Source organism: Mytilus edulis, chromosome 5 (genome assembly GCF_963676685.1).
Source record: "Mytilus edulis chromosome 5, xbMytEdul2.2, whole genome shotgun sequence".
In the NCBI taxonomy this organism is placed as follows: Eukaryota; Metazoa; Mollusca; class Bivalvia; order Mytilida; family Mytilidae; genus Mytilus; species Mytilus edulis.
In genome coordinates this window covers 78,955,816-78,971,263 of record NC_092348.1, presented here as the reverse complement: position 1 = coordinate 78,971,263, position 15,448 = coordinate 78,955,816, and the positions used below count along the sequence as shown (strand labels likewise).

General features: G+C 31.8%; 1 protein-coding gene across 4 annotated transcripts in view; it reads right to left on the bottom strand.

Annotated features, from left to right (window-relative positions):
* LOC139525475 (Golgi apparatus protein 1-like) overlaps positions 1-15,448 on the bottom strand; it is a 62,586-nt gene that overhangs the window by 31,058 nt on the left and 16,080 nt on the right. For 2 of the 4 annotated variants that reach the window (XM_071320845.1, XM_071320843.1), the window contains exons 6-10: positions 12,902-13,085; positions 11,054-11,310; positions 10,155-10,276; positions 5,154-5,255; positions 1,996-2,155 (exon numbers count right to left, since the gene is read on the bottom strand). In XM_071320845.1, the coding sequence (XP_071176946.1) occupies positions 1,996-2,155; positions 5,154-5,255; positions 10,155-10,276; positions 11,054-11,310; positions 12,902-13,085 (825 nt within the window). The remainder of the gene's footprint in view (positions 1-1,995; positions 2,156-5,153; positions 5,256-10,154; positions 10,277-11,053; positions 11,311-12,901; positions 13,086-15,448) is intronic. The other 2 variants (XM_071320846.1, XM_071320844.1) reach the window with 1 other exon arrangement.

Here is a 15,448-nt window from a genome sequence, read left to right as displayed (position 1 = left end):
AGGCAAAATAATTTATATTTTCAAATTGTTAACTTTACCTTCCTCACCTAAAATAAATTTATCTAAAAATACACAACCATTAGGTATGAATACCTGCAAGTTACCTTTAATACATTTCATTCTGTATTTCATAGCAAAGCTCAGTAAATTGATATCTTAGTCCTGGGTTTTACAAATTATGCATTTGTAAGACTTTTAATATTTTTCTTTACATTGTATTTAAAATTTGACAAATTTAAGTTTCCTGTAAATACAGCTCTGCTCAGAATGATTTTGTCAATTTTATCTGTTACAACTTGCAGGTATTCTTGTATCATTCCTGATTGGCTAAATATACAATTATACCAAGAGCACATGCTTACTTATGCTACATAACCATCATGCTGTTATTTTGCCCAACGCTGTCACAATTATTACCTAAGACCAAATATTTTACAGGTTAGAATGCAGAAACTGCATTAGATACATCCAGATACCAGAACTGCATAAAATGTAAAAAATTTAAAGTGGGGAAAAAAGAGTTCCATATTGCAACCCCACAGAATAAACTGTCATTGTGTTTTTTTTCTTGAAGTGGGATTTGTCCTATGGAACTCTAGACTTAGGAAATATTGGTAAACCTTCTTCCCTTTTCTTGGTTAGACTTTTACTGTAATTAGGACTATCTATATAAGTAGGTTTAAAAGGTTTGAACAAGTTAGACATGTACACAGGTTTCTCATGCTTGTGAAAACAGTGAAAATACAAGACAATGCTTAGACATTTTCTTCAACCAATCCAAAGTAGTTATGTTGGTAACAAACAAAGATATCAATACAAACTACAATCATGCAACATTTTCAGACTGATAGAGTTTTGGTATCTTAATTCAATGGACAGATTAATAACTAATCAATGCACCATTTCATAATCAAAAGGAATAAGAATAACTCCTTAGTAAGTACACCAAAATGAAAATGATGATAAGAAACGTGTTGAATTTCCATTCAGACCTTTTTCACCAATTAAACCATTTTTTTTTTTTATTTTACCCATGATAAAGTCCTTATAAAAATATAAAATAATTATTCCTTTTACTTACAAGCTAGTTTGAAACTTGTCTTAAATCAATGCACTGTAAGCACTATGGGACAGATTAATGAATTTTGTAAAAAATTGTTGAATTTTACCACTTTTGGAGTCAATTTTCCATAATATTTTAGTCTGAAAATCATTCACACATTTTAAAACTGTTTTGTGTCTGTTGTTAAATGTCTAAGCATTGCAATTATTTTACTTATAATCTTAAAAACAAACACCCAATAGACAAGATATCATGCATATTCACAGAGAAAGATGTAGATTTGTGAAGGATTAACATTTACAAGCTAAAGAAATCATGCACTGAGAAACTAGCACAAAGCATGCAAAGAAATATCAGTGTCTTAGTATAAAGTACAGTTGTAAAACTTATGAGGTAAAGATAAAGTATTAATACCATTGCCAAATGGCTTAGTAAATGTTAACTATCTTGCAATTGTCTAACTTTATGAAATGTTTTAATAAAACTAAATTTTAAAACCAAAATTACAAATGTAAGCATGAAGTTATCAAAACTAATCTGTTCATTTAGATACTGTAAATTCAGATATTATTGCGATGGTTTTATTATTGCAAAAAATGCCACAAGGTAATAATCACAATAATTTAATCTCGCATTTTGAATTTTTTTTGTTTGAATTAAACAATATTTTTTTTCAATATCTAAAAGGTAAAATTCACATTTATGTCTAAAATGACAAAAACGCAATAATAAATGTCACAATAATTTCTGAATTTACTAAAGTTTTGGTTTATAATCTTTACTGTGAAAACTAGTTCAATAATACCCTCTACTGTTATCTAGATTTGATTGATTTGTGATGTACAGTTTTTGATGTACTATATATTTATATACACTGATATTCTCTGCGGACAGAACATGAGGAGGAAGTGGTTATGAACTTTGAGTCTCACCTGGTTATTAGGGTCTTCAGATTTCATGTGTCTATATAGACAGGGTAAAACTAATCCCCAGTTGTCAACATTAGTGGATTTCTGATCATTCCAATGAGGAGAAGCTTTGCAATGGGTCTTGGCATTTTCATGACAGTGTTTGAAAAGGTTAGCATCTAATCTGTAATAAAAGGGCTTTCAGGTTTCTCTAATAAGCAAGATATACATTACAACTTTTGCTAGTACCAGAGTTTGCAAGATGTGCTTGCAGCATTGCATAAAGCTAAATTTGTGGGGTAGACTTTATTTGTGTTTAAATATCTAGATAGATGTGTCATCATTAAAATAAAACAAAATTTAAACTGACATTTCTGACTGATTTCAATTTTGAATTTAATCATAGATTTCACTCTGAATTGAATGTGGACTATCAGGGAGTAATAATACCATTATACTCTGATACAAAGCATTGTAATACTAAAAGAAATGACCATTATTAATACATATGAAGTTAATTCCAGAAAAAGGCAAATTCTGAGCAAAATTTCAAATTTTCAAAATGATATTTTTTTTTTTTTTTCTTTATTCCAAAAGGTCATTCATACTGGCCTAACAGGATTCAAGATATATTTGCAACTAAAAACTAAGGTTCATAAAATTTTATTTCATTTAGTCAGAATAGTGTTTCAGAATTTGCCATTTAGAGATCTGCATCTAGTGCAACTTAACATTGGAATAAACATGATAAAGGAAGCAAAAAAAAGCATATCCAAAGAAAATATGTTTCCTTCAAAGCTTGTTGCAGCTCACTACTTTAAGGATCTATTTGAAATGAATGTGTATAAAAATTCTAAAATAAATAATAACAATGTTTTTATGATTTGAATGCACCTCATATTAATAGAGCTGTATTGGGGGGATTCAAACCAAGCTTTATAAATAGCACATTAATTTCAATTTAAAAATTGAATGGGTAACGGTCTTCAAATACCTATATATTTCGTTTGAAATAGCCATTACCAGGGCTAGAATGCCAATGTTGTGCAGTATGTAGTTGTAATGAAGCTGATATATGTGTATAAGACATACCTAGTTTTAGAAAATAATTGATTTCATTAATTCTACAATTTGAAATGTCTTATATTGGAATACTTTCAATGGATAAAACTGACTGACTTGTTTATATGCTACATATGCTATTAATTAATTCAAATTAGGCCATTATAACTTACTGTGGATTCATTTATTTTTGTTTGAACATTTTTTTTTAGATTGAAAAAAATGTGTTGACTTGAATACTGTAAAAGCAGAAACTTTCGTGGAGGATTTAATTTTGCTTATTTCCTGGAAAGAATATATCCATGAAATAAAAAAAAACAACAAAATTTAACCTGCATATAACATCACTTCTATTTACTGAAAACCACGAAATTAAATCCCCATGAAATCTTAGAAAGAGACAAACCCACGAAATTTAAACGCACCAAAAATTAATGTTTCTACAGTAGTTGTAGCATGTGCATAGTGCAAACAAGAATATAGAAAATTTGTACATCTATGAACATTGAAAATTTGTAACCAATGACAAATAATGAATCCAAAGTATTACCTAGATTTGCATATTAATTTTTTAATGACAATAAAAGTATGTAATTTTGTTAAAATGACAATCTAGGAATATTTATAAAGGTCTTATTAACCCACTGCAATAAATAATCAACTGTATGCATATTGGTATATCTAAGATGTTCTTTCAGGTACATGTATAAATGAAAAAAATATCTAAATAAACAAGCAAAATGATGCTTTATTGTGAAATAAGAGCAAAACGGTTTTTTTTTTTTATGTTTCTCGGTTCATTTCAACTATGCAGGCTTTTAGCCATTATCTAATTGCATTAGTTAATTATATACCTATATGCAAATCAGTCTGAGAAATTCAATATGACAGCAATATCAAAGTCATGGATTTCACAGGCTGCTACAGAAGGGTTGAGTTCAATATCGTAGCAGCAACGTAGCAGCTAGATAGCTGCTATCAATATCTATGTAACAACTAGTATATAGCTACATGTTCAATAGTCAAAATCTACGTAGCTGCTACGATATTGAACGCAACCCAGATATTTTATACCCTGTTGTAGATAATTAAGATTATGTGCATTTAATTAATTATAAGTGTTTAACATGTGTACATGATAAGAGCAGAAGGTTTTAACAGTTGAGAAATTTGCATAAATTTGCATTTTTGGCATTAGTGGTGAATTTGCCAGATAACTTGATGAATTGGACAATTACAAAAACCCTGGTGAATTTTAAATATGAGTAGCTACAAACTGCAACCCTGTAATTTGTAAATAATCTTTGAAGGGCATTATCTTGTTATAAACCAACCTGTAACGGCCAACAATATTAGCCTAAAATATTTTTAGTTAATAACCATTTCTATTTAATTCTGTAATATGACATTCTAATGATCTTGTATATATATGTCATAACCAAAACTTTTATAGATATAACACATGAATATAATATATTAATATAAATCAGTATTAATCAATAAAATATTTTTTAAATTAAAATAAATATTTAAGCCACACTTTTTACAGTTCAGCTCTGTATCATACAACATGGATTGCTTTTTCTTTGATAGTATGTTAACCTAACAGTCACTTTTTCTTTTTTTCATAGGTTCAATTAAAGAGGTACTTTATAAATTCATATAAAACCTTTATACCATTACTTTCTAAATACTATTGTTAAGAACCAAAGTTAATGAGTTGACCAAAATCTCCACAACACTATCATTTTCCAAAACCAAAATTTTATGTGTAGGTCTTTTTGAAGATGTTTTGATTTGTAACATTAATCATGAAGATGTCTTTGTTTTGTTTTGTTCTATCTTGAAAGTTTTATTGACAGAAATTAAAAACTGTCATACAAGGTTTGTTGTAGTAAGACATTATAATACTTTCATGCTTTTTTTCTCATTCTATTGGTTGATTGATTGATTATTGGTGTATAAACGCCACTTTTAAATGTCAATTTTGTGCTATTTCTTTAGTCAATTTTTATGGGTGGAGGAAGCTGCAGTGCCTCAGAGAAAACCATGGACTCATTTCTGTTGGTCCTGGTTCATTGATTGTTTTATTCATGGAACCTATACAACAAGGATCTTACCTCCAATCTCTCATAACAAAGTATTGTATCTCCATCAGTCTTTCTTCACATTCGTCTGTCATAACATCATCATCTATCTTTTCCATCAGACAATTCAATATTCTGTAAAGTAAAATCTATCTTTCAATTTCCATCAGACATTTTTTAATATTCTGATAAACGAAATTCATCTCTTCCATCAGACAATTTAATATCCTTAAATTAAAATCTATCTTATCTATCAAACAATTTAATATTCTGTAAAATTAAATCTATCTTTTTCATCAAACAATTCAATATTCTACAGAATTAAAACATTCTTTGTACACATTTTGAGACAATGATATTTTTATATGTAGTGGGTCTCATTGGGGTCTAAGCGTTACGCTGGATTGCCGATTTTTTTAAGCGTGACACGTGAAAGTCAAATTAATGTGTCATGAAAACGGAAAATGAAGTCCAGCGGGACACAGGAAATTACAACCAGATGCTCCGCAGGGCGTAGCTTTATACGACCGCAGAGGTTGAACCCTGAACTGTTAGGGCAAGTATGGACACAACATTCAAGCTGGATTCAGCTCTAAATTTGGATTGTGATTAAATAGTTGACACAGCATAGGTTTCTGACACAGAATGAATGTGTTCTAATGAACTTAAAATTTTTGTTTCTCTTAGAGCAATTCACTATGCTGTTGAATATTAATCCTCTCAAAAAAATGTTTGAAGAAATTTTCTTTTTTATTTATGAAATTTCAAATGAGAAAAATTGAACCCAATTTTTTTAATCACATCCCCCTTTCCCTTATTCCAAAACTAATCTCAATTAAAATTTCTAATGGAGTTTGCAACAATAACTACTCATTTAAATACATCATAAAATATTAAGATGTAAAAAAACTGCTTGTTATCACTGAATGGTAAAGATTATTTTAATTTATCAGTTGGTAGTAAAAAGTGAATATACATTGTATATTGTATATTACAAAGATTTAAGTTGATTCTGGACAAAGAAAGATAACTCTAATTAAAAAAAAATTTGATATTTCACAATATTGTGCAATTAGATATTTCTTGCCATTGCGCAATACTGTGCAATTGAAAAGACTTGCTATTGCACAATACTTAATATAATAATTTTAGATCCTGATTTGGACCAACTTGAAAACTGGGCCCATAATAAAAAATCTAAGTACATTTTTGGATTCAGCATATCAAAGAACTTCAAGATTTCAATTTTTGTTAAAATCAGACTAAGTTTAATTTTGGACCCTTTGGACTTTAGTGTAGACCAATTTGAAAACAGGACCAAAAATGAAGAATCTACATACACAGTTAGATTTGGTATATCAAAGAACCCCATTTATTCAATTTTTGATGAAATCAAACAAAGTTTAATTTTGGACCCCGATTTGGACCAACTTGAAAACTGGGCCAATAATCAAGAATCTAAGTACATTTTTAGATTCAGCATATCAAAGAACCTAACTGATTCATTTTTTGTCAAAATCAAACTAAGTTTAATTTTGGACCCTTTGGACCTTAATGTAGACCAATTTGAAAACGGGACCAAAAGTTAAGAATCTACATACACAGTCATGACAGTTAGATTCAGCATATCAAAGAACCCCAATTATTCAATTTTGATGAAATCAAACAAAAGTTTAATTTTGGACCCTTTGGGCCCCTTATTATGTTGGGACCAAAACTCCCAAAATCAAACCCAACCTTTCTTTTATGGTCATAAACCTTGTGTTTAAATTTCATAGATTTCTATTTACTTATACTAACGTTATGGTGCGAAAACCAAGAAAAATGCTTATTTGGGTCCCTTTTTGGCCCCTAATTCCTAAACTGTTGGGACCTAAACTCCCAAAATCAATACCAACCTTCCTTTTGTAGTCATTAACATTGTGTTAAAATTTCATTGATTTCTATTTACTTAAACTAATGTTATTGTGCGAAAACCAAGAATAATGCTTATTTGGGCCCTTTTTTGGCCCCTAATTCCTAAACTGTTGAGACCAAAACTCCCAAAATCAATCCCAACCGTTCTTTTGTGGTCATAAACCTTGTGTCAAAATTTCATAGATTTCTATTAACTTAAACTAAAGTTATAGTGCGAAAACCAAGAAAATGCTTATTTGGGCCCTTTTTGGCCCCTAATTCCTAAAATGTTGGGACCAAAACTCCCAAAATCAATACCAACCTTCCTTTTGTGGTCATAAACCTTGTGTTAAAATTTCATAGATTTCCATTCACTTTTACTAAAGTTAGAGTGCGAAAACTAAAAGTATTCGGACGCCGGACGACGACGACGACGACGACGCCGACGCCGACGACGACGACGACGACGACGCCGACGCCAACGTGATAGCAATATACGACGAAAATTTTTTCAAAATTTGCGGCCGTATAAAAAAATGAGAATTGCTTACACACATAGTGTAAGCGGGATACCGGAATCCGACAAAACAGTAATCGGGATCCGGGATCAGAACCCCCCACTGAGACCACTTATGTACACATGCTATTTCATATCATCAGAAAACCAGGTGCTCCGCAGGGCGCAGCTTTATACGACCGCAGAGGTCGAACCCTGAACAGTTGGGGCAAGTATGGACAAAACATTCAAGCGTGATACAGCTCTGAATTTGGATTGTGATCAAATTTTTGACATTACATGTTTTTTTTTACACAAAACAAATGTCAAGATTTTACAAATCAATTAAAGATTTCTTCTTCAAACTTTTTAAATCTAAAATTAAATAGTTGACACAGCATAGGTTTCTGACACAGAATGAATGTGGTCTAATGAACTTAAAATATTTTTTTTGCCTTTGAGCAATTCACTATGCTGTTGAATATTAATCCTCTCAAAAAAATGTTTGAAGAAATTTTCTTTTTATTTATGAAATCTGAAATGAGAAAAATTTAAACCCCCCCCTTTTTTTTCACATCCCCGTTTCCCTTTTTCCAAAACTGATATCAATTCAAATTTCTAATGGAGTTTGCAACAATAACTACTCTTTTAAATACATCATAAAATATTAAAATGTAAAATAAAGTGCTTGTTATCACTGAATGGTAAAGATTGGTTGGTAGTAAAAGTGAATATACATTGTTTATTGTATAAAACAATAAAAAAAAACTTCATCAGCAACATTTTATATTGGCAAATTTCCAATGAAGTTATTTACATAAAGTTATTGGCAAATAAAAATAGAAAATGACATCATAGTCATGTCTGGCAAAATTTCCAACATACATTATCTAAAAACATTTTAGATAAGATAAGGAAAAAAAGCTTCATCAGCAACATTCTATATTGGCAAATTTCCAATGAAGTTATTTACATAAAGTTATTGGCAAATAAAAATAGAAAATGACATCATAGTCATGTCTGGCAAATTTCCAACATATATTATCAACTTCTATTCTATACAAAGAAAGATAACTCCAATTGAAAATTAATTGCTATTGCACAATATTGTGCAATTAGATATTTCTTGCTATTGTGCAATACTGTGCAATTGAAAATTTCTTGCTATTGCACAATACTTGATATGGAATCCTGATTTGGACCAACTTGAAAACTGGGCCCATAATCAAAAATCAAAGTACATATTTAGATAAAGCATATCAAATAAGCCCAAGAATTTAATTTTTGTTAAAATCAAACTTAGTTTAATTTTGGACCCTTTGGACCTTAATGTAGACCATTTGAAAACTGGACCAAAAATTAAGAATCTACATACACAGTTAGATTTGGCATATCAAAGAACCCATTTATTCAATTTTTGATGAACAAAGTTTAATTTTGGACCCCCATTTGGACCAACTTGAAAACTAGGCCAATAATTAAAAATCTAAGTACATTTCTAAATTCAGCATATCAAACAACCCCCAGGATTCAATTTTTGTTAAAATCAAACTAAGTTTAATTTTGGACCCTTTGGACCTTAATGTAGACCAATTTGAAAATGGGACCAAAAATTAAGAATCTGCATACACAGTTAGATTCGGCATACCAAAGAACCCCAATTATTCAATTTTTGATGAAATCAAACAAAGTTTAATTTGGACCCTTTGGGCCCTTTATTCCTAAACTGTTGGGACCAAAAATCCCAAAATCAATACCAACCTTCCTTTGATGGTCATAAACCTTGTGTTTAAATTTCATAGATTTCTATTTACTTAAACTAAAGTTATTGTGCGAAAACCAAGAATAATGCTTATTTGGGCCCTTTTTTTGGCCCTAATTCCTAAACTGTTGGAACCAAAACTCCCAAAATCAATCCCAACCATTCTTTTGTGGTCATAAACCTTGTGTCAAAATTTCATAGATTTCTATTAACTTAAACTAAAGTTATAGTGCGAAAACCAAGAAAATGCTTATTTGGGCCCTTTTTGGCCCCTTATTCCTAAAATGTTGGGACCAAAACTCCCAAAATCAATCCCAACCTTCCTTTTGTGGTCATAAACCTTATGTTAAAATTTCATAGATTTCTATTCACTTTTACTAAAGTTAGAGTGCGAAAACTAAAAGTATTCGGACGGCGACGACGACGACGACGACGCCAACGTGATAGCAATATACGACGAAAAACTTTTTAAATTTTGCGGTCGTATAAAAATTACTATCTGATATTAGTCTTAGTTAGGTTTTTTTAGTTAAACCAAATGCAGTGAAAATGCAGGCAGTGGCAGATCCATTGGGCAGGGTCTGTAATTGACACTCCCCCCCTTTATTTTTGTATTTTGGACTATCAGTGCATTTGAATGGAACACCCCTTTTGAAAATGGCTGGATGGCAAAACTTTGATGCAGTACAAATATTCTTCATGGGACAAAGACAAAACAATTATTATAAGTCATTCCAGGTGGGGATTTTTTGGGGGGCATCTCATTTGCATTTTAAAAATCTCTTCTTTGATAAGCTTTTATTACCGTATTACATCCTCCTCAAAATAAGTGGATATCTTAGTTTTTATTGTGTTGAAAGTAAAGTACTCTGAAACAAACCTGGCATCTCCTGCCTGAATGTTTCTACATGCTGTTTGTACAACTGGCATGCAAGCTTTCATGAGAACTTTGTCCATCTGGAAGTTACTGCCAACATCAGCTTCTAATAATAAATCTTCTACCTGTTAAAAACAATGTGTGAACTTGCTTATTATCAATATATATATATTTAATATATGTAAATTTCACGGAAAACTTATGAGGATTTTTTTAACAAAAAAAATATTCACAGCACTCTTTTAAAGATGGTTTATACTGAAGAAATAATTTCACTCAGCCAAAAAATGGGGAATGTGTCCATGGGATAAAGATGATTCTCCATCTTACATATATCATATAAAGTTGTAAAGAAACATAACTGAAGAAATGTAAAATTGATGATACCCAAATTTTTACTTAATCTGTGTTTTGTGGTAATGAGCATTGGTATAAGTTTCAGAACATTTAGTTGAGGCAAACTCAAGTTAAGAGAACAGAAACAAAAAAATCAGCATTTTTTTCAATTTGTAAATGGGCATTACTCTAGTTCAGTTACAGTGAAGCCACCAAAATTCAAACTTGATCTGTGTTTTGTGGTGATAAGCATATTGCAGTTTCATAATATTTGGTTGAGACCAACTAAATTTAGAGAAGGGAAACCAACATTGGGGCATAAAAATCAGAAGCACATCTCAGTGGGATAGCATACTGTGGATTCATCATTACTCTGTGGATACCAATTTTGTGGATTTCGTTGGTACAGGTGAACGAACCCCTTAAATTGAATGTTAAAACAAATTTTGTATAGGTTCCTATGCAGATTATAGTAAAACCAAAAACATTTTTAAGATTCGCTAAATCCACAAAAAATAAATGAATCCACAGTAAATTATAATGACTGCTATGATCCTCCAACTTACAGCACGCTGACATTGTGCAGACATAGGCACTCTATTATCAGGGGCCTTCTTCCTAGATTTAGTCCGTGCAACATCCATTAAACAATGGACTATCGTGCCTTCCTCCAACTTGTCACTGTTACCATTGTTTTCTTTTATACAAGCTTGAATTTCATGCTCACACATAGCAATAAGTTCTGGGTTAATCTTATAATCACTCAATAATGACTGTCTCACTTCATTCATCTCTGCTAAACATTCAGGTGTAATTTTTTCATCTGGAAATGAAATCAGTACAAAATAAGTCATACTGAATTTTGCAAAACTTGTTATTGATTCATTAAGAAAATAAGAAAATGCTTTGTTTGTTCAACAGATTAAAGTTCAGTTGGGTTTAATCAACTTCCCTATAAATCACAAAGAGTAGTTAAAATTTGAATATTTTGGCATATAGTTTGAGTTAATATGTTACAAATCTAAGATGCAAAATGTTACATTAAATCAGTTTCATTTAAATCTAATGTAGCATTCAAATTTTTTTTATCAATATATATTTCCTAATGTAATCTAACTATATACTTCTTTCTCTAAATGTTGTTTGTAAGATCAAAAATACCTATACGTATGTGAGATTCCACTAGCAGTTCTAGGGTCAGGTATCTAATATTTATCTTCAAAAATTGTAAACAGCTCTGTGGAATCATGCATGTCATTTGTGATTGCAGCTATCAGTGTAAAAGTGTTATGTTGATAAAGACCAAAATAAGTAAATTACAGAGAGATAAAAACATTCTAATATCTTTTCAGCTTAGACATGGGATTTTTATTTTAATCAGATTGGACTTACAAATGTTTATCATATTTCAAGCTATGTTTTACTTCCCTTTCTCAATACCATCTGGTTGTCTGCATGTTGATATTTTACAATATCAATATGCAGATATTCTGATAATCGATTTATCAGGCTGTTTTTGTGTCTTTTGGAAGTGTTTTCTTAGTTTCACCAGCAACCGGAAGTTGACTTGATTAGTTCGGGTCAAACTTAACAATATTGGTTCAAACATTATGACATCGCTGATAAGTCTGGGTCAAAGTTATTAAGGCTAGGTCAACGTGTTTGACGTCACAAAGCCGTGATATGCAATTTTACAGTTGAACATAGTGATATAGACAGTTGGACAACCAATAAAAGTTAATATTAAAACAGTACAAAATCTATGTAGGGATAACTGGGATTGATATTTTTTCCTTTTCCGACAATTCAACCTTAGTGCAAAGGACAAAATTACCAAATAACCTGTGTGATCAAAGTCATCAAACTACTTACAGGCAGAAACTTCTTTAATAGTTTGACCTTCATCTTATTTTTTTCCACAGTATCCTCCAGAAACCCTTGACCTTTATCTTTCATAATTTCACAACCACCTCCTACCTTTGAACTGTGACTTAACTTTTTTCATAGCCTCCTCCAACCTTTGACCTTGGTCTGTCTTTTTTTTTTTTATCTTACCTTGTTTCATAGCATCCTACAGACAACCTTTACCCTTATCTTACCTTGTTTCATGGCATCCTACAGACAACCTTTGACCTTTATCTTACCTTGTTTCATGGCATCCTCCAGACAACCTTTGACCTTTATCTTACCTTGTTTCATGGCATCCTCCAGACAACCTTTGACCTTTATCTTACCTTGTTTCGTGGCATCCTCCAAACAAACTTTGACCTTTATCTTACCTCGTTTCATGACATCCTCCAGACAACCTTTGACCTCTATCTTACCTTGTTTCATAACATCCTCCAGACAACCTTTGACCCTTATCTTACCTTGTTTCATAGCATCCTCCAGACAACCTTTGACCATTATCTTACCTTCTTTCATAGCATTCTCCAGACAGATCAGTACAGTTGCCCTCTTGGTATCAGGATCCTTACTTTGACCATGTTGAAAACATTTAAACTGCTTTATATCATTTCGGCAGGCAACATAGAACTTTTTTTCTACTTTAACATCTTCAGCGATTTCTCTCTGTCTTCTTTGTAACTTTTCTTTACACTGAAATTGGCAATTTCTTAATTTGTCTTGTTATATTTAAAGGTTACCTGTAAAAGGTTTTGCACCACAGATACAAACTGTTACCAACTTAACATTTTCTGGGAAGTAAGACTAGTTACCACTACTTATAAATCTAACAACTAAATGATAATATTTCAATTTAATAGGGACATTGATGTCAGAGTCTGCTATCGTGTATGTCATAAGAACCAAACACATCTCCATCCATGACATTAATTAAAAAACATCTTCTTAGGGTAAATTTGAACTTCGAATGTGTTTATATCACTTGAAATCAACAAATTACACTGAAGAGGAGAAAAAGAGTTCTTTTAAAATGAACTAGTATTCTATATCAAGCCATGTTATGGTTTGTCTGAAAAGTCTTTCAGGACATCATAAAGCCATGTTCTCATGTCCTGACGTGGGGAGGGGCAGGGTGGGTCGGAGGTTTCCTGATCCCGAAATCCCAGGGTCCTGAATTTGAAGGAATATAAATCTTGACATCCCAAAATTCAAAAAAAGAATTCTGGGATCCCGAAATCATGAGCTTAAGAAAACCCGATCCTGACGTCCCAAAAAAAGATCCTGCTCCCCCTCTAACATGTGTATCTTCTTGTCATGCAGTAAAAAAAACAGAAATAGAGTCAAAACAAGAATGTGTCCATAGTATTCGGATGCCCCACTCCCATTATCATTTTCTATGTTCAGTGGACCGTGAAATTGGGATGAAAAATATAATTTTGCAATTAAATTAGAAAGATCATATCATAGGGAACGTGTGTACTAAGTTTGAATTTGATTGGACTTCAACTTCATCAAAAACTACCATGACCAAAAACTTTAACCTGGAACTCCCACTTTCATTTTCTATGTTCAGTGGACCATGAAATTGGGGTCAAAAGTGTAACTGGGCTTTAAAATTAGAAAGATCATATCATAAGCAACAAGTGTACTAAGTTTCAATTTGATTGGACTTCAGCTTCATCAAAAACTACCTTGACCAAAAACTTTAACCTGAAACTCCCATTTTCATTTTCTATGTTCAGTGGACCGTGTAATTGGTGTCAAAAGTGTAATTGGGCTTTAAAATTAGAAAGATCATATCATAAGCAACTAGTGTACTAAGTTTCAAGTTGATTGGACTTCAGCTTCATCAAGAACTACCTTGACCAAAAACTTTAACCTGAAACTCCCACTTTCATTTTCTATGTTCAGTGGACCGTGAAATTGGGGTCAAAAGTCTAATTTGGCTTTAAAATTAGAAAGATCATATCATAAGCAACAAGTGTACTAAATTTCAAGTTGATTGGACCTCAGCTTCATCAAAAACTACCTTGACCAAAAACTTTAACCTGAAGTCGGACGAACGAATGAACGAACGAACGAACGAACGGAGCCACAGACCAGAAAACATAATGTCCCTCTACTATTGTAGGTGGGGCATAATAATAAGATTATTATTTTTTAAAGTTTTTGTATAATGAATGGTAAATATGACCATAATGACCTCCTGTCTTTGAATAATGGGAACACACAATTTTGAATATTTGTACTAATCATATATTAACTAAATTTTGCTTAAACATGGATAATTTCTACATGCACAAGTACTTTTAATGCTCATACACTGCATATATTACATGAAAATTATCATTTAATATCCATTAATTTACATGTAACAGCTGATGGTTATGTCTTAACTTCATGTAAATAATATTGGGGTTTTTTTTTAAATTTTTATTCCTAGTGTATAATATATGCTTGTTTCTTAATCTTTCACAGTAAATTATGCTTAGAATTTAACAGGAAATAATTGAACAAGTATATCAATGATAATCATAAAGACCATCAAGTTTCATCTCTATGAATGTCAGCGAAAAAATTGCATTTCCTACTTTTTGTTAAATCATTACCAACAGGCGCAGATCCAGCCATTTAAAAAAGGGGGGGGTTCCCAACCCAGAGTAAAAGGGGGGGGGGGGGGGGGGGGGGGGGTCCAACTATATGCTCCCATTCAAATGCATTGATCGGCCAAAAAAAGAGGGGGGTTCCAACCCCCGGAAGCCCCCCCTGGATCCGCCACTGACCAAGTAGATACTTTCAGTTAAGTCATTTTTGTATTCAAACAACACAAGTAATGGCAATAATTGAATGCAGACAATTATTTGGCATTTACAGGACGGAATTGATGATTCTTCAAATTTTTCTAAGGAATATATTTCAAAGTTTACAAAAATCAACAAGACCATTTATATTTTTCAGGACATGTCCTGTCAGTCATGCCCTTATTTTGAGGACTGTGAGTCAGAGTTGACACTCTTCTGTGACATTATTGTGCAGCACTCACTGTATTGAGAACT